The following is a 27,180-nucleotide window of genomic DNA, read 5'->3' as shown; positions in this document are numbered from 1 at the left end:
TCTGGCCTGTGAGACAAAAAACTCTCTCACCTTGATAAAAATTACCCTCATATCAAAATGAGGTGTGGGAGAGCTGCTTTTCTCACTGCATGCAGTTACAGGCTCTGAGCTGTGATGATAATGCAGATCTTCTATGATAACTTGGACGATATCAGACGCTGCATCCTGAGCGTCCAGAGAGATGTCAGACCGGGGAGAATCATCGCCTTCTTCTGCCATGTCTGGTGTCTCACTGGACCATTTCAGGAAAATGTCGGTCACTGCTTTAGTGGCTGAGGGGACGGAAATTTTGGATTTGACGCTCAGAGGTGTTTTACACTTCTCTGGTTCCTCTATTTCAAGGACCTCTGGTGTTGACTCAGAGCTTTTGTATGAGGAAGACTCGCTGATTTTTGGCTGCCAACACTCTCCCAGGCACTGGAATTTCAGCCTATCCAAATATCTTCTCAGACATTTGGTAGCATGAGACACCATTTGACTGAGAGATCTAGTGTCGGACATGGAGCCGCTCACAAAAATAGCAGGCTGTGACGGCCAAACAGGGCTGCTGATGGCCGCAGACACAATTGAGTTCACCTTTTGTGAAACTTCTTTCTCGACTAGTGCTGTCAGCTGTTCAGCACTGTCACATTTCTCCTGTGGAACATTGAAAGCGAGAGCAAAGCTCCCAGACAGTGAGTCTCCCACATTTGTCTTGAGGTTCTCCAGAGATGCGCTTATATCAGCCTGAGATTCCCCCCTGTGAAAGCTGTCCTCAATCACTGATTTCACAACTCTCAGGACAATTGTACAGAGTATCTGTACCACTTCTGTACACAAGTCAGCCAGTGTAGCTGTTGTGACTGAGTCCTGAGTCCCTGCAGATAACATGTTCCACTGTACTGCAGAGAATCTATCGAAATATTTTTTCACTACGGGCAAAAGAGCCTCGGGTGTGATGACGGTTAGGTTGTCCATCGTGGATCCAGACTGGTCCATCGCTGACAATTGTTGTCTCAAAAAGCTGCTGTAACTGCTTCGGTTTCTTTGAAACTTCCTGTAAATGTTCAGGCTTTGAATTCTCTCTGTGGTTTCAGAGCGTGTTCTTCACGTCACTTGTCTTAAGTGTAAATGAAATTGCAGATTTTAAGACGCAGCTCATCATTGAAACGTTTGACTATGACGTCAGGATGTTAGAATGTAATCAAAGTCACATTATCAAAGGCGCGTCTCTCTTACATACGTCACAAAGGCATGTCGTCACTCTCTCTCTCGTTCTCTCTCTCGCTCACAGAGCACAGACGCGCACATGCGCAGTCAGACGCATATACACACACAGCTCATCCCTCATTAATCAATGAACAGATACATTTAAAATATAATGTATAATATTTTTGGACCAATGAGTGGCATTTCTAAACTGAATGAAAATATTTTCTCATATGATCACTAATTTATTGTCCGTTTCCCCAAATGAAGTGTGAATTAAGGTGCGACAGGATCAAACGTTGCCACTGCCTCTCAAGCCGACTGCAGCCCGTTTTGTCGGAGACGCAGATGACATAGTTGCGCGGTGCTGTGCTGTCACCTCAGTATCTAAAGATGCTTTCATCTCAATGAAGGAATCAAACTGCAGACACTGAAGCTGACCGGTTCATAACTTCAGTAACAGCAGGATGATGTCCAGTGACTTTATTTTTACAAGAGGAAATACAACCTACATTTTCTAAGGTAAAAAACAGTTACCGGCTGCGCTTTGTTTGTTTTTCTGCCCTCACCATATTATCTCCATTTGACCATTGTTGTGTATGGCAGTGTGTATGGTGCTGGGAAAACAAGAAGAAAGACTCGCTCAAAGCCTGGTATGTGACTGTGGTCAAATCTGACTTTAACAGCGACAAAATCAGCAAACAATTAAAGACAAAGACTGAGCTGTGACTTCAGCTGTATTTACTTATAAAATGATAACTCAGAGGAAAAAGTTAGAAGTGACTGAATATCTGTCTTTTTTTTGGGGGGGGGGGGGGGGGGGGGGGTTGCTTTTATTACAGTCATAGTGAGAAACAGAGAGGGGAAAACTGGGGACAGGGAGAGGGTTTGACACACAGCAAAAGGCCACGAAGGTAAAGATGAAGACTAAATGTCACACGCTCCACCAGGTGAGCAGACTTTTATTAGAGCGAGGTCTTTATTTCTAACTCCCTCTGTTTAATATGCAGAATCGGTGATAACTGTATATTCATCCAAAGCCTGTTTTCTGTCGCTCCTGTTTGCCTGTTGAAGTTACTGCATTACATGTTAATACAAACTCAACATTTCCTGTAATCATTTCAAATGTATAAGCCCTCTGTTGTTTCAGTGGGCAGAAACCCTTTATTTCTTATCAGGGCTTTTATTGCTGTGCTGCATTAAGCATATTGTCTCATTTCCGGACGCTGGTTCAGATCTGCTAGTTTCTTTAGCATTTACTGATGACTTCTCTCTGTCCCGCCCTCTCTCCTGCGCTCTCTGCTTGGTGTGTCTTATGTTTAGTTATTCCCCTGCATCCTTTAGTAATAATGATACATGTAATGAAAATAGTTTATTGGAAGTAATGGAAGTGAAGATCAATATATTAAAAGCACTCCTCTACTTCCAGCGGTTCCCAAGGAGCCAAGAGCAGCTCAGTAGACTGCCTGCAACACTAGGTGTGACATCCATACACGGTCCAGCTATATACCAGGTTTATACCAAGTTTGTTTGGGAAAAAAAAGTCTTTCAATGTATCCAAATGGTTGGGGTTTTTTGCACCAGAAAGTCCAACTTCAGCTGACCAGTGGTGGAAATATGATCAGTCAGTCAGTCAGTTAGTCAGAGATGTTTCAGATTATGGGGCTGGCCATGCTGTTGTGGTCCAGCCAAAAAGTACCGAAAAGTAGAACCTGTCATCTGCTTGTTGGTGCCACCTAGTGGTTAAATATGTTCATATGCCCTTGTAACTAAAAGGCATCAAAATTAAGTGTCATATGTTCTTTGATCTGTGTTGTTTTAAACACTTAAGTCATTGCTTTCAGCCAATCAGTGTGGTCTATGAAGAAAAATGTTCACCAGTAAACATGGTCCATCCATGCACAAACTATATTGTCCTGAATGAGGTTTGTGAACATGTTACTGCTCCCACAACTCTTCAACTTTGATTTAATGTATTTCAGTCACGTTATGTTATATTATTATGTAGCAACAGTACTACTTGTAAAATGATTGGCTCCAGTCATTGCCTCATCTTATTTGCAGTCTTAATGTAAATGTTTCCCTCCCACTGCGAAGATGACTGAAATAATACAAAATAGTAAGGTCAAAGGTCAAGTTAGGAACTTGTAAACCAAAAAGCCAATAAGTAGCATCACAAGTAGCCCCAAAAACTTACACATGATGAATGAGGGATTCAAGAAAAGCATCATGCCGAAGTTTGAATTTCTCACTAAATGTTGGACAGAGGGGAAGTTTTTTTTTAAATCATCTCCATGTTACACATCCATGAACCAAAACAAAACAAAGCACAAAACATGCTGGTGAAACACATCTTTTAATTGTGACATCAGAAAGTTTTTGACCTCATGAAAATGTGTGAATTTCTCTTCAGTTTGTTTGAAGCAAGTAACCATTTATCATGATTATCAAAGACACAGCGACATCCTCCACCCAGTGTGGTGACAGAGAACACCATCATGTCCACCACACACGGTTTTAACTGATGATAAACACTGTGAGAAACGTATGAATGTGTTAGATTCAGATCATTAATGAGGTCACGAGTGCTGTGTTTGTAAAGAAAAACATGATTTACATTTTACATAGACATTTGGGGGAAAAAAAAATCAAACTCAAGGTTCACTAACTAACTTTATCTAGAGCTTTCAACCACATCTTACTGTCCTCCACAGTACATGGAGTTTACATAATTGTCATCAGAATCAGAATCAGAATCAGTTTTATTGCCAAGTATGTTTTCACATACAAGGAATTTTTTCTGGTGATTGGTGCAATTGATCAGCAACAGTGGGGCTCTCTAGCCTTGTTGATGAGGCTAATAGCAGATGGGAAGAAGCTATTTTTGTGGCGAGAGGTTTTGGTCCTGAAGGACCGCAGCCTCCTGCCAGAGGGGAGTGTCTCAAAGAGTTTGTGTCCAGGGTGGGAGGAGTCAGCTACAATCTTCCCTGCACGCCTCAGAGTCCTTGAGGCGTACAGGTCCTGGAGGGACGGAAGATTGCAGCCAATCACCTTCTCAGCAGAGTGGATGATACGCTGCAGTCTGTTATTGTCCCTCTCCGTGGCAGCAGCGTACCAGATGGTGATGGAGGAGGTGAGGATGGACTCAGTGATGGAAGTGTAGAAGTTCACCATCATAGTCCTTGGCAGGTTGAACTTCTTCAATTGCCTCAGGAAATACATCCTCTGCTGAGCTTTTTTGATGAGGGAGCTGATGTTTAGCTCCCATTTGAGATCCTGTGTGATGGTGGTTCCCAAGAAGCGAAAATGCTCCACGGTAGCCACGGGGGAGTCACACAGGGAGATGGGGGTGGGTGGGGCTGGGCTCTTCCTGAAGTCCACTATCATTTCCACTGTCTTCAGAGCGTTTAGCTCTAGGTTGTTCTGCCTGCACCAGGTCACCAGACGGTCAGTCTCCCACCTGTAGGCAGACTCATCGCCATCAGAGATGAGTCCAATGAGAGTGGTGTCGTCTGCAAACTTCAGGAGCTTGACAGACTGATGGCTGGAGGTGCAGGTGTTGGTGTCATGTTGTTATCACATGACCTGATTCTGGTGTCATGATGATGTAAGTATGAGATTTTTGTCTGCATGAACTCAGACATTTAGTTTAGGTAGAAGCTGATTGGCTGAAAACATAAAAACAGTTTTTATGCCTCTGCAGCAGCGACAGCGCAGGCCATTGTCCGTCTGTCCGTCCCATTCTTGTGAACAATATCTCAGTGATGCCTTCAGGGAATATCTTCAAATTTAGCACAAATGTTCATTCTGACTCAAGGATGAATTTGGAGGTCAAAGGTCAAAGGTAAATGTGACCTCACAAAACACATTTTTGGCCATAACTCAAGAATTCATACGCTAATGATGACACAATTCAACACAAATGGTGAAGTGATGACACTATACATCCAAGAAGTCAAAGGTCAACTTCACTGCGACATCATCATGTTCTGCAAAAACACTTCAGGCCATTATTCACTGCTGTAACTCAGTAAAGGGACTTTATTTCCTGCAGCTTGGTTGATTGGAGTGTAGTTCTGATTAATTCTAGTTGTTTAACTGAAGCCAAGTAGCTGGTTTTATTATGAGCTTAGTGTTTTTGCTGCTGACTGAAATTCCACATTGCTCAGCAGCATGAATGAAAGACGTCCTGGTTCATAATGTTAATGGTGAGCCAAGATTAGTCTTACAACAGTTAGATAGAATCTTATCTCAGAGAGATCAGAGGTGATTTATTTAAAACATTAGCATTGCTCAGCAGCAGAGCCAGTTGAAATAAAAAAATCATAATTTGTCAGCATCATGCTTCTCCTCACTGTTTTCCTTTGCTCTCCTCCCCCTCTCACCTTCATCTCATGATTTGTTCTTCTTTGTTCTCCTGTCTTCTCTTTTCCTTTATTTTCTTATATGTTTTTTTCCACCATCCTGCTCTCTCCTCTCTCATCCACTCTTCTCCTCCACCCTCCCCTCTTCCTCTTCACTTTCCTCTCCACTTGTCCTCCTCCTCCTCCTCACTGTCATCCTCTCCCTTGACTTCAGCACAGTTCCAGCAGAGGTCTGGCCAAAGCAAAGCCGGGAGGGAGTGTGGCCTCAGAGATCCATAAATCCAGCCTGTAATCAGCGTGTACCGGCCATAATGACCAGGAGATAGTGAAACTATGTTGATTATCTCCCAAAGATGAGGGGATGAGGAGGCAGACACTTTGGATACATGCTTTCTTGAAGCTCTTCCAGTGGCATAAATAGCTGTTTTTACATGGGAGCATGGGTGAAAACACACACATACACACACTAAAGGCAGCCGTATGGCCTTCAGATAGAGATGCTCCCACAGGAGTCCTGCAGCAGATGCTCTGGCAGAGCCCTGATCTCTACATCATGGAGTCAGTCTGGGATTATATGAAGAGACAGAAGACACTGAGACGCAGAGGAACTGTGGCAGGTTCTCCAGGATACTTAGAAAAACCTTCCTGTCTACCTACTGTGCACAAGTGTCAAGAGCATCCTTGCTATAATTTTAGCTCCTAAAACTTTTGCCTCGTGGAGTATATGGATGAAAAAACATAGTTACATGTTTGTAAAGGACCAAAATTTTTAGTTGCAACATTTGAAATAGTTGGACATGGATCTGCTGAGTATAGGTGAGGGAAAGAAGCATAGATTGTTTATAAAAATGGACATAGACTCTGAGCAAGCAGAAGAGCCTTAAAGCTGCATTCTATCTAATGACCATCAGGGGGTGACGCCACTGGTTGTAAAAAGAAGTCAGATTGTATTGAAGTTTATGTGAAAATTTACCTACTTCTCACTTCATTTATTACCTCAGTAAACCAGAAGTCTACATGGATAAACCAGAATTTTATTTACTTCCAAATTCAGATAAAACTGAAGTGACTGTACTTGGCCCTTAGTGCCTCAGAAATACATTATCTGATAATATATTTTGGAGGGCATTAGCTTTGCATCCGGTGCTACAGTCAGAAACCTTGAGGTCATTTTTGACCAGGAGATGTACTTCACACATAAAACTGCTCTTTCATTTCCATGAACAACTAGTCCTTGCATTTGTTACCTCTAGACTGCACTACCTCTTTATTATCAGGGTGTCCCAATGACTCAGTGAAAAGCCTCCGACTGATCCAAAATGCCACAGCGTGAGTGCTGACAGGAACTATGAAAAGAGATCCCCCCGATAATATCTCTCTATAATATTGTAAGGTCTTGCCCTTACCATGTAAAGTGCCTTGAGATAATGTATGTGATGATTTGGTGCTATACAGATAAAGCTGAACTGAGCTGAAAGTAGAAGAGTGTGTGAGCAGCTGGACTCAACTGTGTATGGACAGTGGGAGTTGTGGTTCTTAGTGTACAAGTGTCGCTTGATGGGGAAGACGTTAAGATGTTTCTAAAATGCAAAATATAAAATACATTTTTAAAAAAGGTTCAAAATGGCGTTGCACCATGGCATGGTAACCAGTAAAAGATTAAAGTCATTAAAATAAGTTTTCACAGGCACTGTCGCAGCTGTGAGCCTGGTCCTGCTTCTCGTTTGACCTCAGTCTCCCTTGCAGTTGCTTCACCAAAACATCTGGCCTCTCCCGTCCTTCTGTAACCCCCGCCTTAGTAGTCAGACTCCAGCAGCTCCAAATTTGTCATCACCACCACACGGGAAATCGGGAGCTCCACCCCAACCCCCCCCCCCAACCCCCCAGCCCCACAGCTGATTTATAGAGCTAGCCTTGAACACAGGGCTGTTGCTTGTGGAGCCGAGCCCATTTTGTTCAAGGACAGGAGGATTTCAGTGAGTCTGGTTTCCCATCTGTAGTAGGCTTCTCTTATCCACTCTACGTGATTTACTGGACTGGACCTCAGCACTGAGCTCTTTATTTTGCAGTTACAGTGTAATCATACACCGAAACACGACACGTATTGAATTATGAGTTAAGATACTGAAACAACAAATATTGTGAAATCAGGAGGACGCTGGAAACAGTCTCTTTTTTTATCTCTTGATGTTGTCCAATTAAACTGTGCTAATGTTTGGCTTTTTTAACTATTTTGTTTGGATTTACTTTTAACATATTGACAGAAATTAATGAAATATCAAGATGTCTGTGGCGTCTCATGGGTTGCATGGGTTTTCATGACATTGCGAGCAAATGAAAAACAGTTTGAAATCTTGAAGGTTTTTCAAAAAGTAATGTCCAGTGGATGTTGCCAAAGTAAAAAGTCCCATATTGTATTTAACAAATGCTGACAGAAAACTACAGGAGGCTGACCAGGAACCAAAAAAAAACCCCAAAATATACTAATATATATATATATATATATATATATATATAGAGAGAGAGAGAGAGAGCTAGCCTTTATATATATATATATATATATATATATATATGTATGTATGTATGTATACTAATATGTGGACAATGAGGAGATTAAGCTTTTAATTATCTATCAGTCCTCAAAGCTTTGATTTTAATCAGTGCTATCCAGCATCTGGGCTCTGTGGCATCTGTAATGCTGGTTAAAATGATATCTCACTTGATCTCACTTTTTTATGGAGCAGCAAAATGCATTAGTTACTAAATTTATGAAATCGCTGTGAAAAGGCTGCTCGACCCTGTTCCCCCACACTGTAACTGTTATGTCTCATATCATCAGTACTTTTTTTTTTTTTTTTTCATTTTTTTCAATACACTGCTTGTGAGATTTTTGTTTACAAGTTTATCATCTGTTGGAGGGTCAGCCCACTTTTCACTTGCTCTGTCTGGGTCAGTGGGAGTGGATCAGCTCCTCAATCAGAGAGAGGAGAAACAGGTTTGCATCATTAGGTCGCCTCAGCGGTGACGGACTGGGCTTTGTGAGGATGGGGGGAGATAAAGGTGAAACTGTCCTGCAGGAAATTACATTTGCTTATTAAACTTTGCACACTTATGAATAATTAGTGTGCTTATAGTAAATTGTTATTATGAGCAGTAACAGATGGATGGAGTAATGTTCTGTGCGCTCGTGTTTGTGTGTGTAGCTCACCCCCGTACTTACCTGAGTAGGTGGTATGTTCCAGTGAGGTGAAGAGGAGAAGGCAGAATGTGAGTCAGTGGTCAGTGGGGTGGGGAGGTGGAGAGGTGGCAGTTTGTTGTGAGGCTGCATGTGTTTGGTTGTTCTGGCCTCAGTTATATTTTGTTGAATTTTGAGCTGCTTTTTGGCAACATCCTTTTAAAGCACTGGTTCCCAACCTTTTCAAACTCAAGGCACACCTGAAAATCTCAAAAATGTTGGCAGCCACCATCTGACCCCCGAACAACAACGCCTTCTCAGGGAACTTTCTATTTTAATGTTGGGGAAGCTCAGATTTTCTTTTTATTTGACAGGGGATTGAAAGCTTGTCTCTTGACTCTTTTCTTTTTAACTCTTTTTAACTCCAGCTCTCCACTATGATCCTCCAGTTCTTTCCATGGATGTAATCTGTTAGCGCGCAGTCAGACTGAGACAGCAAACAAGTATGTGATGTGGTCCGGTGGCAAAGTGTAGAGGGAAAAAAAACTGAAAGGATTTTTAAACATTTTAATGTTTTCAAAAATCATTTCATTAAAAACATATTTATATTTTATAATCTTTTCACCAAAATTGCAATGTGTTGCAGTGATTTGTGAGCCCACTTGCAATACCTTTGCAGCCCACCAGTGGGCCCCTGTCCACAGGTTGGGAAACACTGCTTCAGTTTGATAGAATATTGCATCTATATATGTATATGTGTATATATACACACCTGCACACACATCTGAGTTTAGCTCCACCCACTAAGATCAACTGCTACCAATGGACCAATGGGGTTATTTCTGCTTCTAAAGTATTGTTTGTCTTAGACAAAAACACACACACACTGTTATTGTAGATGGTGTTTGTCTGTAAAGAGAACGAGAGAAGAATAAGAGAAGTGGTCATTACTGCCGGCTGCCATGTTCCCACAACAATCCCTCCCTCACTGCTAATCTGTCTGCCCCCCTGACCACCCCACCCACCCCCACTCAACACACAGACACACGCACACACACAGACACACACCACAAACATTTGAATAAAAAAGCTGAACCTAATGAAGACACATTTTATTTTTCTTAAACAGCACACAGGTGATTGAACTCTTCCGTACGGTGAAAGTAAAACTGCATGAACCTTTAAATCAAGATAACAGGTTACACACTGTTCCTCCATGTAGTGATTTGTGGCATAATTAGTCAAGTGAAGCAGCCATTTCATTTCCTTGAGTTAAATCCATTCCTGACAACCTGCTGTCTAATGCTCAGATAATGACGGGATATTTTCAACAGAGGCAAATCCAACTCTGTGCTGTGTGTGTTAAACTGTATGTTTTCCTCTTTTATTTGAGGGCGATGGAAAAAATAACATGACTTTTTACAAACTTTTCTTGTGCACCTACAAGCAGATGCGCACAACAAATTAAAAATGTAACTTTTCTATCAATAATGACAAGTTGAATTAAAGAATTAAATAAAAAATCTACAAGGAAAATCAGCTTTCATAATGTATTTACTTTTCCAACAGCTGGAGATAAAAATGGCCACTGTCCTTGTAGCTGTAGGTTCATTTAAGCCCTGTCCTTCATACTAAGATAAACCCAGAACTGCAAGACTGTATTCAGTGAACGTATCTGGCTTTGAACGTAGCTTCTTTTCACTACTGATAACTGTCTTAATCCTGATGTGTCCTCTGCCATCTATAGTAGCTATGTGGCTGGTTAAGATACAAGATGAGAAATGGGGTGAAAGTTATGGCACATGTCCTATTATCACTCTTTGTCTGCTTCTAAGGTGGGCGTCAGAGGGCGTGTCCCATCCCGTCCAGGTGGGGGCATCTGATTGGCTGAGACCCCTGATAGCAGCTCTCCCACGCTGCCACAGTAGAGCAGGGAACGCATGGGCCACTTCTGAGGAGACAGTGCAACACGTCAAAACCCATGTGACTCATGTTTTTAACATGGTACAATCAGACAAATACACAACACACTTATATGTTGGCTTTCATCTTGTTGTCAGGGCACTAATGACTCTTTTGTTGGTAATGTTTTCCTCTTTGTTAAGCCTCCTGTTTGAGCAATAATGAGCAGTATCTGTTCAGTAATTTACTGTAAGATGATCAGGAACTGCTTCGTTAGAGAAACTTTAAGCAGATGTGACCTTTAGGATTTAATCGGTTTGGATGGAGTAAGCAGTGAAAATAGCACAAAAAGAAAATTCAAAGTCCCACATCAAATGATTAGATTGTCTTTCCTGATTGACAGGATGATAATTGATGTCCTCTGACGTTTGCACTGAAAACTTTGTCATTCATTCAGGATAACACAACATCCTGTGTGTGTGTGTATCACATAATGACAGAGCACAACTTAATAAAATGTCCCACTGAACAGACTGTAATATATTAAATACAGACATCCCATTAATTTATTAAGCATGACTGTTTCCTTTAAACAGCTGTTAACTATTGTAAGTCATAGTAAATAAAAGACTATTAACAATATGTAGTAGTAACCTTAACTAATTTCACAACAATCTAGATGTCCTCTTATTCTTAAGAGCCACATTACATTTTCAGTCAAGACTGCAGTACATAAATAATAACAATAATAATAGAGCATGGTTAATATGATATATCAACAATAATATATAATACAATCATGATATATTAAGTAATGTCATTAATCACCACTTTGTTTAATTGACTGTTTTTGTGACCTCATCATCCACAGAAAGTATTTCAGATAGTTAGCTAGCTCTAGCTAAGTAGCTAAAAATAGCTTGTCGTCTAAAGGTAATACTGGTGGTTTTATGTACTTTTAAATATTTTCATAGCCATATCTGTTATCTGACAGCCATGGTGGTTGTATAAGATAACTAAAAAACTAAAATTAGTTAGCGCCTAAAAAAAGCTAGCTATCTAACTTTTTTCAGTAGTTATACCACAACATTATATATTTTTTTATGAGTATACAGACTTCAGTGTCTTTGCTCTTGACCACCTGCTAAACGTTCTTTCAAAATCCTTTTCAGTTTCTGGTGGGGGCCCCCGGAGGGACACAGGGACTTAGGGGCCTCACCTGACGAACTCATAGGGAGGATTACCATCTATGTATGCAGCAGGCCATGTAATGTACATCAGTAATGGTCAGTGTAATGTACTCTGAATGACCAGCAGTAGGCTGTTAGTTCCCAGCCTCACCTTAACAGGATGCAGGTATCCGCCCGGCCTGGAGGACAGGGTGTGCTCAGCCACAATCTCTCCCTGATCCAGCGTCTCTGTTAAGTAGGCGATGTAGTTGGTAGCCAGAACCAGAACATCCAGCTTGGATAACTTGGTGTCAGGTGGGACTGAAGGCAGAGCAGCCTGTGGAGAGAAGAGAGTGGACTAGGTTTAATCAGCTTTAACTCACCTCTCTACACTGCAATGAATTTGTTAATATTAGATTCAAAAGAGCTTTGCACATAACACAAATATTTGAGTATAGGTAGGACTGTAACCAGCTTTTTTCTACTTTTTTTCTATTTTTTTAGGCACAACATTTCATTGATTGCATGCAAAACACTCAAGATGTTCAAAATAAAGTCATCAAACTAAATTCAACACACAAACAAGAGGCAGGTGGTAAAACATAAATATACAGTTAATGAGAGCATGAGAACTACAACAGCTTGTGTTTGTTGTTAACTCAGTGAGCTGGAGGGAAAGGAAACGTTAGTGTCTCGTGTACCTGCAGACTGTGGAAGGCCTGTCGCAGGTTGCGTACGCGGCTCCTCTCTCGTGCTGCATTTTCTGGGGAGTGTTGACTCCTCAGCGTCCTGGGCTGGACCGAAGACCCACAACTGGAACCAGAGTTTGACCTGGACCTGCACATAGACTGTACCTGCAGCAGAGGACGTGTTTAGAGCCTGACGTTTCTGCACAAACATGACATGAAAATACAACAAACTCCAATTGTGAAAATCAATTTGTCTATTCAGGATTTTTAATTATTGTAACTTTCATTTTAGTGTGTTCTGCTCAAAGAACATTTACAAGTCCTATGTACATATTCAACAAAAGGATGTCCACTAATGTTCATGGCACTAAGAGAAATTATGTGAAGAGTTAGGATGAAAATTGGTAACTTGTGCTTCAAGCTGTTAGACGCTTTAGTGCTTGGCAATAATTATCCTCTATGTGAGTAGTAGAGAATAAACTGACAGATCCCTCTTGTTACTGGTGTGATTTTAAAAATGATTGCTGATCCTTTAGACAGTGTATGGTTAAAAAAAAGGGCCCAAATGAACAAAATAGTGCATTTCTCTTGGCCAGTGCTGCTTATAAACATGTGTAATGTGCATGAAAAGTACATATTTTAGCAGGAGACAGGCAACAATGAGGACACGTCATCATTATTACTGGAACTTGTCTGGATGGGTCCTGTTAATGCTTCTATCTAATCCTTAATGCAAAGGGAAGATTCATCTTGTATTTTACTTGTTGCCGCTCTCACTCATCTTCAGTTTTACACATCATACTAATAAGGTAGAGTCATCTGCCTGCTGGAAGTGTAAACTTCTTTAACCCTGTAATGCCCGACCCCAGAAATAATGGACAGAAAATTCTGATTTCTTGAATCTGGAACCTTTATTTGGCCCTTTCACAAAATTTGAAAAAAAAATTACAAAAAATTATTTGCATATAGGTTTTTCCAAATTTTATACACGATTTTACTACATACTAAAATGCAAAAAATTATGTAATTATAACTTGCTTCAGCAGATTAAGTGTTCATGTTAGAATATGACAAAAAATTTCAAAGAAAATGTCACTGGAAAATCGTAAAAATCACAATTTTCTTTACCTTGATCCAGTGAGTTGGGAACTATCTGAAGGTGGCCAACTTGGATTGTCCCATGTACTGTGTTTGAATTGTTGTAGTGATAAAGGGAACCACCAGGGGTTGGAAGACAAGTATCAGATTGGATACAAGAGGGTTTTGAGTGAAGTTTTTACCATGAGGTGATGCAATAGGTCTCAGAAATGCTTGTATCAAATTTGATGCATTTGGCATTATAGGGTTAATCCCGGATAAAGGACAGATGCATCCCTCATCCTTCACTTATCCTGCTGCAGAAAAACTCTGAGCTTCATTACAATCTAACAATATGAGCACCAATCTGTCGGAAACTACTGCATGTCCTCACAAATACTTGTTCTCTGAAGCCTGATGTCCCATAGTTCTGCTAATGATAAATATATGAGATTACATTTGACTACTTTTGTGTACAGATTGGTTTCTATGCCATTTTTAACTGTTATCCCTTCTTATGTTCAAGTTGTGCAACATCCCTCTGGTTGCTCAGAATTATGAATTGTTGCATTAGCAGATCAGTCTTTGATACCCCAGCTGTGCTTCAGTTTCATCTGTGAAAATTGTATCCCACATCCTATTTCCTTTTACATTCTGTTCTGTTTACCATGGATAATTATTGCCTGTATTTTACAGGATACACCTTAATCACACTCTGAGGGCTTTAAATTGGACTGTGAACACAGACTCACCCACTTCCTGGGCTCCCGGCTGCTGTGCACGCTCTGCCTGTGTCGGTACAGGGATGCTGGGTTGCCGGCTGCACCGGACTGCTGGCTCTGTGGCTCCGCCGTGGAGCTGGACACCAGCTGGTGGTTCGCTGCAACCGTCATGAGACCTTCCAGAGGATTCACCGCCATGGATGCTGCCAAAGTGGTGTAGCAAGATCCTCCTCAGGACTTGAGAGCTTAAATCACTTTTGCTGAGCCCGCTTTTATTGGCTGGATAAAAGTTTGCGTTCCCGTGTTAAAACTATCAGCCTATCATCTGTGAAGTCCTTTGGTAAATACACAACAGAACACACAGTTTGAGGTCATTTTTCCATCCAGTCTGAAAACATCATTTAAACCTTATCAAGATTAAAACTTGAATAAAGAACAGCTGAGATGACTCATCTGCTCTCAAGAAAACCAAGACGTTTTGTGATCATTTTTTTTACGCCGCTACTCAAGACTGTTGTATTCAAGCACCTCTAAGCTGAGTCCGTCAGACCTCTGTGGCAACCCGGTTCCACTCAGACCCAGAAACAACTGGTGAAAGCGCCATAGTCACTGGTTGCTTCTTTGCACATCACCGTCCATCCAGAGAATTCCTCCTAGTCTGACCCTCTCGCTCTCCCTCTGCCTCTCTGTTTCTCTCTGCTTGTTTCCTTATCGGGTGAGGTAATGTGGGGAACTTCATATGGTCCTTATCTCGGCAGCCCGGTCGTCCTGATCCTCCCCTGGCTGTTTGACTGCCAAGAAGAGCAGGCAGGCAGGCAGTCAGGCCTGGGGGAGTGAAGCAGTGGGAGGGTGTACCGAGCCAGGGCACTGAGGGGCTTGGGAAACTCAAAGCTCTGCTAAAAGCTGGACAGGGGTGGGACTGGAGGCCCGGGACAGTGCGACATTGAAGATTAACGAAGAGAGGCGGAAATGATTTTAGGTTTGGTTGAAAACATTTGTGGCATCTTAGTGAATCTGTGACCATCCTATACAACTGCATCACATGCCATGAACCTGATTTTGAGACATACAGTAGTACACACCAGCATTTTGGACACATACAGTATAACTCCAGGGGGTATTTCAGCAAGCTCACTACATCTGTCCAGAACGTCCCATCCCAGCAGAGGCTCAGCTCGCCTCAACTTAAATGAAACTCTGTCTGTTACCGTCTGATGGCCTGAAGCTAACTTTGATTCACTCTTTATTTCAGTCTACAAACTTCAACCAAGGTGCCCAACTCATGTAAAATATTTTATCCAAAACTCTGCAATGGCAGTCCTTCAACTAGTCATACTGTGGCCTTAAGTCAGACAGACAGAATCATTTCGCTGAGACATCTGTTTGACAGGCCACCATTACCATTAAAATGCCTTTTTAAATGTAATATAATTGTATCTAAGATTTAAAGGGGCTATCTCACTCGGGACTGTTGTGGAGAGACACATACACTGTAAGATGCAGCCATCTTGGACAACACCAACCGCCCTCTCCACAACATCCCTGCAGACCAGAGAAGCAGCTATAGCAGCAGCTAACATCTCATCTCTCTGCACTGCAGGACTGAGAGGTTCAGGAAATCCTTTGCTCCCACTGCCATCAGACTGTTCAACACCTCAGACAAAGGCAGAGGATCATGACACAGACTCAAATCTTAACAGAATACATTAATGAGCTACAGTGACAGAGCGTGATAGAGCCAAGAGCTGAGACTCCTGGAGGCAGCACTTGGTGAGTAAAGGAATGAAGTTTTTGATGCTGAATGTTTCTTCGAGACTGGTAAGTCAACAGCTGCTAAAGCTAACGTTATCTATGTAACAACAGCAAAACTTACAAATGGCTCCTTTAAACCAGAATCAGCTGTTAAAGGTCACTGAAATCAGACTTTTCACAATACAGTTTGGCTTTCTGAACTTCCTTTATAGAATTATGTGCAAAAACGTATTGAACTGTGAATGAAGTACACACACGGCACATGAGACTTGACAATTGGAGCTATGTGGATGCTCCAGAAGGTGTTTTAAATAACAGATAGGGCACTTCTCAGTATTCAGTATTCAGTTTTATCTGGTCAAAAATAAAACATCATGATCGGAGGTACAACATGTTATTCTGGTCTTCTTGAAATGGTACCATACACTGCAATTCATAATAAATGACAGTTTAAAAGGAGAAAGGTCTGATTTTAGCATTACTCTGAATGAAAACTGTATTGAAAAAGTTGGAAAAGAATAATTTCCAAGCATTTACATAGCATATACATTCTGAATATCCATAATCTGAAAACATATTTTCAACACTCTTAATATATCAAAGTATATAAAAAACCTTAAGAAGAAATTAACTTCATGGCTTTAACACAGGCTTATATTAATATTACCAATAAGTGCTTCTAGTCTTGAGGTTGAGGATTGGCAAATGAAAGTCAGTCAATGAGCAAATGTGTAAAGTTGATGAATGGTACAAACACGAGCAAATACAATTTATAAATCAAGCATAATTAAAAGGTTAGAGGGAATCATGTAGCATCATGGCTGTGTCTTAAGTAAAGTAAATGTTTTATGTTAGTAGTTAGAGGAATGCTTGGCACCTTGTCTATGCTGTCAACACTACAACACCAAGTGCCCTCTGACCTCCCATCTGCAGCTGCTTAGCAAACTGTTCTCATGGCTACAAGGCTTGTTGTGAGGAAGTCAGAAACACTGGGATTCTGGTGTCTGGTTCCTTTAAACTGCACTGACACATGTGGCTATAAGTTTGTTAGGTTCTGCTGAAGCACTTTTATTCTCTACTTTTAGTTCCATTCACCTGTTCATCAGTTCACTCTCTACTACTACTTCTTCTCCACTGCCTTGGTGAACTTCTGGATGTCCTCGGCCATCAGCTGGGGCTCTTCCATGGCAGCAAAATGGCCGCCGCGGACCATGGGAGTGTAGGTGACGAGTTTGTGGTATTTCTGTTGGACCCACAGTTTAGGTGTGTGCATCAGCTCGTTGGGGAAGCAGGCGAACCCGGTGGGAACATAAACCGGTATCCTGGGAAGAGACGATGATGATGGGTTAACATCAGTTTTAAAGAGCGGAAGCTGTGGAGAACAAGAACCATCTAGACTAATGGTCACTTTCAACATTACAGGTGTTATTTAAGAGCCATTAACGCATGAAGCCAGTGCTGCTCACTGCTGTCATGAGTTTTTTGATGACATGAAATTTAAATATTTGAACAAGTTGCCCCTCAGTGTGATGTCTCCAATAATATTCAGGATCTAGTTACTAATTAAGTGTCTAAAAAAGGGTTATATACTGAAAGATGTTAGATCCACCCAAAGATAGTTTCAGTACAAGAGGGTGTGAAGCTCTGGAAAACAAACGACTTAAAAATAAACAACTTTCACTGAAAAGAAATGGATCAACGCCCCATCATCGCTTTATAGAGTGAGATGACATATTTTTGTAGGCTAACCCAGGTGTTAGCATCACCCTGGTTCCCTCAACAAAAAGCCAGTGGGATTTTTACATTGGCTTTTGGATTACTGCAGAACATTAACTCTGTGACAAACAGAGGTTTATGACACTGACATTTTGTTCAGCAGGAGAATCGTCACCAATGATCACCACTTTATGATTGTTGAAGCCTAAATACAATCACCAGAAGTAAAAAGCTGATGTTAGGCTGTAAACAAGCTGGATGAACTTCAGCTACTGGTGCAGAAGAACAGAGACTTTTCTTCATCTGCCGTCCTGTGCTTCACGGAGACGTGGCTGTGTGGATCGATCCGGACTCTGCGCTGGAGCTGGCCGGCTTCCAGCTCTTCAGAGCGGATCGCGACACAGAGCTGTCCGGCAAAACCAAAGGTGGAGGAATCTGCTTTTATGCTAACAGTGGCTGGTGCAAAGATGTGACAGTGATCCTGCAGCACTGTTCTCCTGACCTGGAAACTTTCATCATAAACTGCAGGCCCTTCTACTCCCCCTGTGAGTTCACTTCATTCATCCTGGTCGGTGTTTACATCCCACCACAGGCCACAGCAGATACTGTGTGTGGAGCGGACCAACCCGGACTCCGTAGTTATTGTACTTGGTGACTTTAACAAAGGGAACCTCAGTCATGAACTGCCCAAATACAGACAGTTTGTTAATTGCCCGACCAGAGAGGGGAACACTCTGGACCACTGTTACACCACAATCAGTGGTGCTTATCACGCCGTCCCCCGGGCTGCACTGGGCCACTCTGACCATGTCATGGTCCACCTGATTCCCACATACAGGCAGAAACTAAAACTGAACTAGAACCTCCAAGAACCTCCAATTGCACCAATCACCAGAACAAATTCCTTGTATGTGGAAACATACTTGGCAATAAAACTGATTCTGATTCTGATTCTGATTCTGATTCTAAAGACTACACCACAGACACATTTCAGCGTAACCAGCACTAAATTTCCAACTTGTGGTTTTAGCTCTGAGCTCTTCTACTAAAGCCTTTCCTCTTAGAAAGTTAGTAATAGTTTGTAAGAGTGCAAGTAGAAACACAACAAGGGTGTAAAGGCGGACCAGTGAGTAGATCAGTTTCCATGTTCGGCAGGGATGATATTTAACCCCTGTAGTCTCATTTAGCCATTTGTTAGCAACTGGCCTTATTCAACAGACATCATAAATCATAACTGGGGTATTTAATGACATATTTTATGTTGTAGAATAGAATGTGAAAATGTCTTGAGCTTGTGTTAACCACAGACTTTATTTCAGACCTCTAACCAAAAACCCACAGACCTCAGGACAAAGGAACAGGAAGTGCTAAATGCAACTAATTTCTGGGTTTCAGGACTCATTCCTGCGGCACTCTACTGAGAGAACTTGATACCAAAGCAATAAGCATTTCAGAATATTTAAAGCATTTAAGGCCTGTGATTTAAGATCTTTTCTTTCAAAGCCACATTCTCATTTGCATTGAAGTTGGTGTTGCTCTTCGACAGCAAAAAGCCCCGGGAGGCTGCTGTTTTGGGAGTTTTGCGAGCGGGCGGAAAAGGAACGATTTGGTCCGGATTCCCAGCTGCAAACCAAGATGTTTTAAATTTCAAGAGGCACATGGGTGCTTTCAGCACTACAAGAAGCATGTAGCCCATTTAACACTGTATCACTGTTTTTGCTTTGTATCTCTCAAGTCACAGCCACACTATTAGGTTTTCATTTTAATAACAGTGTCTTAAAACAAAAATGATCTCTGTCCAGACGACCATTTTAGCCTCTTATCAGAAACAATCTCCGTTCATACTTACACCTAAAAAAACATATATGACCATTCACCTACACTGGGCATGCGTGAGCCAGTGTAAACAGGAAGCAGATTGTTTACTCTGCAGTTGATTAGTTGCAGAAAATACTACCAACAAAGAACAGCAAAGACAGTTGCAGTGTTAAAATACAGAATTTAACTCCACAACAGCTACAAAGACGACAAGGTCAGTAACACTTGCCATCTGTTATTCATATGTTGCTTTCACCACTGGTGGTCAAGGCTAAAAATGGGTCCAGCAGTGTTTCCAAACGTCTCAGTTTTAGCCGCTCGAAAAACTCCATAGTAGTGTGGATGCCCAGAGTAAACAAGCAAAAAGGATGCATTTTAAAACTAAAGTCTAGTGGTGTGGATGTAGCCTCAGTGTAACCAGGTGGTCGAATTAATCTCTTTGGTTGTCACTCACTTCGAGTGCGGCTGGTCGAGGCCTTTGCCAAAGTTTTCCTTGTAGAACCTCATCGACGAGACGATGCCTCCAGACACCCAATAGATCATAACATTAGTGAGCAGGTCGTCCAGAGAGAACTTCCTGCAACACAAAGAACAAACAAGAGTTAATATTATACAATGAGGCCACTGAGCAGTGGCCACTGGAGGAACAGTTGTGTGTCAGTACTGTGGACAAACCTTTTCCATTTCCATGTTACAGTGCAGCCTTGAGGACACTGCTAATACATATGCTACTAGTAATCATATTTAGATCCTGCTGCTGCTATTTGTAAATGATAGTTTCATACAATGTGATGGCACAAATCAGCACCGACTCCCCTCTGTTCTGTTCCTTTACCTGGTGAGACCTCCATCCTCCAGGTTCCTGAAGTCCTGGCTCGTCCACGTGGAGAACTTCTCCAGGATGTAGGCAGCCAGACCCACTGGAGAGTCATTCAGTCCTCGACCTGAGGGGACATGCAGAGTCACAGATTATTTGATAGTTGAGAGTTAAGTGCATTGCTCCGAGCAGCTATTGTGATGTTATGACAATACCACTTGCTCAGTTTAACCAAACTTGCACTCCTGCTCTACCACCACTTTAACAGAAACCTCCTCACCACCTCTCTCCTTTATCTTCAAACTCTTGATCATTCAAGCGCCTTAGAAATATTTCTGATATATTTCACGATAAAATCTTCTTCTTCTCATCTCTGCTGGCTGATTGTAGTATTAGAGATCATGGATATCAATATCATTCTATCAATGCTCATCTGTTACACATGCCTAAAGTTTCAACTAAAAGCTTCAGCTAAAACTTTCTTACCAGTGTCCTGTTTTTATTTTACTTTTTTTTTTTTTTTAATCAGTTAACTGTGTCAAAATTAACACAGGAGAAGATAATTTCATGTTGCAAGTAGCAGTTCATTGTACGCAGAAACTCTGATGAACCAGGCTCCTTACCCACAGTGTCAGGCTTGGTAGCCTGGATGTGCATGTAGCCGGACTCTTTGATGGACTCCACCACCAGTTTTTCCATGCAAGGGTAGAGACGCTGAATGTCCGTGTCAGTGAAGCCGAAGAGCTTAGGGAAGCGGCGGCCGAGCATGATGGATAAAGCCATGGGCAGACCAGGCTTAGAGGGTGGGGCAAAGTTCACATGCAAGCCTTTGACTGACCTGAGGTATGGTAAAGAAGAAAACTAAGGTAAAACACAAGGCAATGAGTGATTATTTATTTATACCTTACTTAAGCATTTACAAAAAAGTCTACAGAAATACATGAATATAGACATTTCATCTAAGGTCTGGTTTTTCCAGGAGAACTGGTTGTGTGCTGAGTAAAATTTCTAATTGATGTGAAATCTTAAGTACAATGATTATTTCCAGGTGTTGAGGAAGTTCTTGTGTATATTACTTGGGGTCCAGCTGAGCCATGTTGGTGGTGACCAGCCATCCCCAGTCTCCTCCATGAGCATAGAACTGCGGGAAGCCCAGACGCTTCATCAGTTTGTGGAAGATGTTTGCTGCACAAACCGAATCAAAGCCTGCGCACGTACACACACACACACACACGCACATACATGCACACACAGACAAACACAGACATTGAGAAATCTCAGTATGACACGATGCAGTTTCTACAGAAAAGGGGGAGGAGTGAAATATTTTCACATCAATATAATGTGAAATTTGTAGGAAATAGACTGTACAGTTTTATCAATGTAGAGGACCCTGATCAAACAACACTCACCTTGTATCATTATTCTTCTTCATTGTTTGTATGTATCATTTTAGATTTATGCTTCGCTAATGTTAAATGATTTAATGCAAAAGTGCTGCAGTATTCCTACATTTTGTACATATATACTGTTTTAGCTTTTACTTTGCTGAAGAACCTGTGTCATGCCCTGAAAAGACTATTTGAATAGACTTTATGTTTGGATTCTTGGTGATTTCCTGATTTACTTTGAAATTATTTTCCTTGTGTGTCCCTTGGTTGTTTTATTTCCTGCACTTGTCCAGGTTTAATTCCAGGTTTTGACTTAACGAAAACCCAAGTGGGTTGGAAATGTCCAATTTGAAAACATCAAAAGTTCATGGTGCCTCAAAAACCAATTTAGGGGCCAACCAATTAGGTTGTCCCATTTTGAAGGCTCCTTCAAATGCAGAGGAGCCCGAGGATTACAACTTTTAAATGTGAGTGTTGGGTTTCAGCTCAGTTAAACAGCTGACAGTATAAAACTGTTAAAACCCAGGGCCTTAAAACCTCACGTTTTTGTAAAAGAAAGTTCTGTGTTGCTAGTGACGCAAAGTGGAAATCCTACGTAGGCAAGACCATCTCATTTCAGTTCAGTTTTCAAGGTCCACAGTGGACCCTACCACCTGCCCCGCCCTAACGTGTCTCACCTGTGTCCAATCATCTCTGCCACCCTTCTGTATTTAAGTCTGTTACTTTCCCTCAGTCCTTGTCGGTTCATCTGTTTTTGCTCCTGTTAGTATCGCCATGCTCTGAGGTTTTTGACTTTGTTTTTTTTTTTATCTTGCTTTTCTTGCTGCACCAGTTGGGATGTTGCTTCTCCCCTAATGTAAGACTTTGTGTTTTTTTTTCCCTTTGTTGAATAAGTCTTTGGATTGAGCATGCTCTGCCTCTGTGGTCTGCATGTGGATCCAGCAAACACTCAGATCTTTAAATGTACTTTAGTTTTTGAGGCACCATGAACTTTAGATGTGTCCCACTTGCGTCTTTGTTAAGTCAAAACCTGGGATTAATCATTCATTCAAATACATCTGTGGTTTGGAGTCGGTGTGCAACCACTGCTCTTCTCATCAATGCTGTTTTCCAGTAGCCGTGCATGTACAAGTAATCAGTTTCACTCCTTATATTTTATATTCTGTTCTTGAGAGAATTTTTTTTTTTTTTTTTTCCAGCTCTATTTTTATGGTTAAATGACAAAAAGCAGTTTATCTTCTTTATAGAAATATACTTCCTATTTCTGCAAGAAAACCAATGCCCACACTCACCTTTCTTATGTGGCGCTTCAGAGAAGCCATACCCTGGGATGGAGGGACACACCACCTCAAACACAAGGTCCTCTGGATCTGATGGTTCTGTCAGCAGAGGGATCATCCCATAGAACTCATAGAAGGAGCCAGGCCAGCCGTGAACCATTATCAGAGGAATAGCAGCAGTTCCTTCAGGCACCTTCTTGGGCTTCACATGCAGGTAATGGACATCAATGCCTGTGGAAGGTTAATAAGTAAGAGCAGGTTAGAAATAGGAAGGACAGTCTTTTTCATGAATGAGTCATCAATGCAGACTCACCTTCAATTTTGGTTTTAAAGTGGGGGTACTGGTTGAGCTTGTCAACTTGTCTCCTCCAGTCAAAGTCATTTCTCCAATAGGAGACCACCTTCTGCAGATAGTGGGAGTTAAAGCCATAATTAAACTGGCTGTCCTCCAATGAGGCAACAGGGCGCGTCTGGTCTATCCGACTGTATAGGTCCTGATAGAAAAGAGAAGAAATGTGAGGGCTCCCGCAATCTGTCAGACTGTTTGGTGGTTAACTATCTATGAGGGAATCTAACCTGCAGCTCTTCATCACTGGTGGTGATTTTAAACGGACGGATGGTGTCGTCCTCCTCACCATCAGGAGGTGATCCAGCCCCCCACCAGCCATCCTCTACCTTCAGGACCTGCTTCCTGCTCCTCTGAACCAGGAAGAAGATGAGTCCCCCAATCACTAGACCAAGCAGCACCTCTGTGAACATGGTGCTCAGCGTCTACACCTGGACAAGGATGGAGGGATGAGCGACACAACACAAGGACATGTTCAGTCGCTTCAGAGTATATTCAGACCTCTTCACTTTTTGCTTGTTGTGGATGTAATTTTACATGGATGACATTTTATTTTTGCTCATCAATTTTTGGAAATGTATTAATGATCAACACAAGATGGAAAAAATGCGCAAAAGGTGAAAGGGTCTGAATACTTTTAGACCTCTGTAGAATATAAGAAATAAGGAAAAGATGTCATTAAAATAATTTTTAAAAAATGTATTATAGTAATCTGAAATAAACATGCTGATGTGCATCTTTATAGAATGACTAGACATGTAATCTTCTGGCTTTGAATGTGCATATACCAAAGATGGGAAGCAGTTGATAGATGCAAGGGAGGACTACAGTTGGTTAAGCATCTTTTGTTGTTTTGCAGTCTGAGAAGATTATGTCAGATCACGGAGATCATGAAGGAAAAGCAGTGGATATGAAATCAAAATTTATCTCACAAGGGATATCCTGTCTATTGGGTAGAACAAGTATAAAACTCAGCTCTAGAAAAATCTCACTTTGACCTGTCAAGCAAGAGTCAGAAAAAAGAGAATTTTCAGCTACATGTAAAACCACCTACTCTCCCCAAAGACATCTTTTAAGGTCCCTGGTACCCTGAGCTATCCCAAATCTTTAATGACCCACCTTTGTATACAAACAGGGCAAATTTTAAGAGATCATTTAATTCATGCAAAGTTTTCCTGTGAGAAAACTTGTCCTCTTACAAACAGGAATTACTGATGCAGGATCAGAACTCAGTGTCCCACAACACAGGAAGAAAGTTTCCCATGAAGAGCGTCATCATCTGCACGTCCACTCATGTCGTGATGCGCTGACCATGTGACCTTTGCTTTTATTGGTAAAACAACCAGAAAATTAAAATAAAGAATAAGCAAACACAAGAGTGCAATCTGCAGACAGGACACAGATTATCCAGCAGTGGCCCATTTTCATGAGATCAAACATGACAGGGCCTCCTATGGAATGTCAATGGGGTCAATATTAAATAAATACAGAAATAAATCAATATGCTTAAGCTGCACATACCTTCCTTCATGGAGAAGGAAAGCATGATAAGTCTTGATTTTCTGCAATTTTTAATCTCTAGCCTCTAGGATATCTCTTTTACTATTTAAATTATATGGATGTTATTGTATAAATTCACTGATGAATTGGCAATGCTACTTATTAATGTGATGGTTCATCTTTATTAAATGCCATTTGGGAGTAGAGATATTTAATAAATAATGACATTGAAATGCTTTCTGGCAAATTTAAAATGTGACAATTTACTCTATTTCCCTTTTGACCTGTTTATAGAATGGATTTAATATGTTTGATTTAACTGTGAGATCCATGAGATCTCAGTATATTTGCTCTTAAATATTTACTTATTCTTTTCCATTTTTGGACCTTGAGAGTTTTGAGGTTACATGGATGTTACTTAAGATTGTCATATTGAGTCATTTTGTATCCTTCCTAGCCTTTTTAATGCTATTTTTGACTGGTGATACATATGCTTTGAGTAAGGTTAGAGTGATCATCATTCAAACCAGTCTCTGTAGTCCTCTTGATTAGATGATTGGATAACTGAGGTGGCTTGAGCTTATGACGCTGCCCATATATCTGATTAAGTCCGGACAGACCAAAACGTTGTTACTAAATACAGTATTTCAGCAGTGTGTGTGTGAGAGAGAGTTTCTTATTGTTTTCAAATTACACCTTCCTCAAGACGCACCAGTCACTCATTCAGATGTACAGAGACTTTTTTCAGACTTTTCTTTTGTTCAAATTAAATAATTTTCCAGAGTCTAAAACCAGAACTGAGTTAAACTGTAACACATTTACTAGTAAGCTAAAAATATGTACGAGTGAATAGGAAACAGTCCGACTTAACACAATAAACACTTTTCACTATGACTTTCACTGCCGGTAATGTAATTTAAGTGTAGGGTACAATGATTTTATTGGTCATGAGTTTAGAGGAAAAATGTGGGACCAGCCAAACAAAGGTGTCACTGTTGTTGTGTTGTGGCCGTGAGCAGCTGACAGGATTTACTAAAGAACAGACTGACCAGGCCCCACGGCTCCTGAGACCTGCAGGACAAAGCTGCAAGCATGGACACACACACACACACATATATACAGAGCTCACCACACCACTGTCAGACAGCATTTATATGTGATAACCAACCAGTAACACTTCACAGAGTTATAATGGCTCAAATTGACAGAAACTGTAGAGGAAAGGACACAGGTACTCTGCATGTTACCACATTACCACTGTGCATGGAGTTCACCGACCTGTCAACTGCCCTTATTATACACACAATACGGAGCTGCTTTCTAGAACAGACTGGGGGGGTTCTGCATCCTCCTCACCCGCCAACACAGTCAGTATAGAAACAGGGGTATTTGTTAGCCTACTGATAAACAAGCCTGTGTTTAACTTTTAACAGCAAAAAACAAGTCAGTCTATATGTTGCTAGCTAAACGTAGCTACAGCGACAAGTGACCATGTTATCAAGAACGACACAGATTTACGTCGACTTAGTCCCAATATTTTCCCACACCCTCTGTTAATGTAAGTAACTGTCGAGCTATTCAACCCTGAACCCTCCGTTTCGTGTGAAAGTGCGTAACAAAAACCACATCTTACAACTTCACCAATAACTTGGTCAAAACTTGCGACTGTTCAGAAAGGTTCGGCTAACTAACCGACCAGTTAGCCTGATGTCCAACGGTCAGTAACTGTCTCAGCTGTATGTCGTCTGTGATAGGTCAAAACATGTCAGCAGTCGATGATATTTTACCGGAACTCCCACATAACACAAGGTTGCGGTAGTTTCACCTGTTGTCCTGCGGCTGCGAGGTGAGATCCCGGACCGTGGACGCCGCTGCCGTCGCTGGTGTCCTGGCTCCGGTCGATTACCGAGCTGTTCTCCTTTCCCAGGGTCCTAGCTCCTAGCGCGTTCTTCTGTTGTCATAGTAACCGACGGGCTGACACGTTTAACTTCAGTTTCGATGGATAAGAGCGCAAGTTTATTGTTCACATCAGTCGATCTGTATAATGTGAAAAGTCTGTCCTGGAAGCTGAATGTGTACCAGAAATGGATGGTAAGAGGTGTTAATTAAAAAAGAGCAGGCTCAAGCGGATCCTGTATGCACTGCAGCTGAAATCAAATATTCAGCCATTACAAAGAATGAAAAAAGAAAACATTAAGTTGTGTCTGCAACTCACTCATCACCTTGTCTCAATGTTTGTGGATCATGACACAGACTCAAATATTCATTAAATAC

At 41.4% G+C, this 27,180-nt stretch overlaps 2 protein-coding genes and 1 long non-coding RNA gene across 8 annotated transcripts; 1 reads left to right on the top strand and 2 right to left on the bottom strand.

The window, feature by feature from the left end:
- Positions 1-9,830: 9,830 nt before the first annotated feature.
- On the bottom strand, positions 9,831-15,123 carry LOC139621721 (transcription factor 21-like). The gene is made up of 4 exons (XM_071478525.1): positions 14,317-15,123; positions 12,500-12,652; positions 11,971-12,135; positions 9,831-10,678 (listed from the first exon to the last, which is right to left on the bottom strand). The coding sequence occupies exons 1-4, from the start codon at positions 14,482-14,484 to the stop codon at positions 10,541-10,543; spliced, it is 624 nt and encodes a 207-aa protein (XP_071334626.1). The 5' UTR covers positions 14,485-15,123; the 3' UTR covers positions 9,831-10,540.
- Positions 15,124-16,372: 1,249 nt separating this feature from the next.
- Positions 16,373-26,973, bottom strand: ephx1 (epoxide hydrolase 1, microsomal (xenobiotic)). Of its 6 annotated transcripts, none has more exons than XM_071478521.1 (9): positions 26,732-26,973; positions 23,637-23,831; positions 23,374-23,554; positions 23,073-23,291; positions 21,466-21,595; positions 21,013-21,227; positions 20,408-20,516; positions 20,027-20,149; positions 16,373-17,360 (listed from the first exon to the last, which is right to left on the bottom strand). In XM_071478521.1, the coding sequence occupies exons 2-9, from the start codon at positions 23,817-23,819 to the stop codon at positions 17,159-17,161; spliced, it is 1,362 nt and encodes a 453-aa protein (XP_071334622.1). In that variant the 5' UTR covers positions 23,820-23,831; positions 26,732-26,973; the 3' UTR covers positions 16,373-17,158. The 6 variants fall into 6 exon arrangements, with proteins under 6 accessions (XP_071334622.1, XP_071334620.1, XP_071334624.1 ...); XM_071478519.1 differs by having other exon boundaries at positions 23,637-23,837; positions 26,732-26,972; XM_071478523.1 differs by lacking the exon at positions 26,732-26,973 and adding an exon at positions 26,694-26,711.
- LOC139621723 (uncharacterized) lies at positions 22,509-23,838 on the top strand. The gene is made up of 3 exons (XR_011691064.1): positions 22,509-22,636; positions 23,094-23,274; positions 23,702-23,838. It is a non-coding gene; the product is annotated as an uncharacterized lncRNA (long non-coding RNA).
- Positions 26,974-27,180: the final 207 nt, after the last annotated feature.

Source organism: Trachinotus anak, unplaced genomic scaffold (assembly GCF_046630095.1).
Source record: "Trachinotus anak isolate AG129_WGS33_773 ecotype Australia unplaced genomic scaffold, CSIRO_AGI_Tana_v1 ptg000005l, whole genome shotgun sequence".
Lineage (NCBI taxonomy): Eukaryota > Metazoa > Chordata > Actinopteri > Carangiformes > Carangidae > Trachinotus > Trachinotus anak.
This window is presented reverse-complemented; position numbering and strand designations above follow the sequence as displayed.

Excerpts from the sequence above, each read along its gene's own strand:
- LOC139621721 (XM_071478525.1), bottom strand. The coding sequence starts at position 14,484 with ATGGCGGTGAATCCTCTGGAAGGTCTCATGACGGTTGCAGCGAACCAC. Across the intron at positions 12,653-14,316 it reads GCCGGGAGCCCAGGAAGTGG|GTACAGTCTATGTGCAGGTC; the intron begins GTGAGTCTGTGT and ends CCTCTGCTGCAG. Across the intron at positions 12,136-12,499 it reads AGGCCTTCCACAGTCTGCAG|GCTGCTCTGCCTTCAGTCCC; the intron begins GTACACGAGACA and ends TTCTCTCCACAG.
- ephx1 (XM_071478518.1), bottom strand. Across the intron at positions 23,555-23,636 it reads CCAGTGATGAAGAGCTGCAG|GACCTATACAGTCGGATAGA; the intron begins GTTAGATTCCCT and ends CTTTTCTATCAG. Across the intron at positions 21,228-21,465 it reads ATGGCTCAGCTGGACCCCAA|GTCAGTCAAAGGCTTGCATG; the intron begins GTAATATACACA and ends ACCATACCTCAG.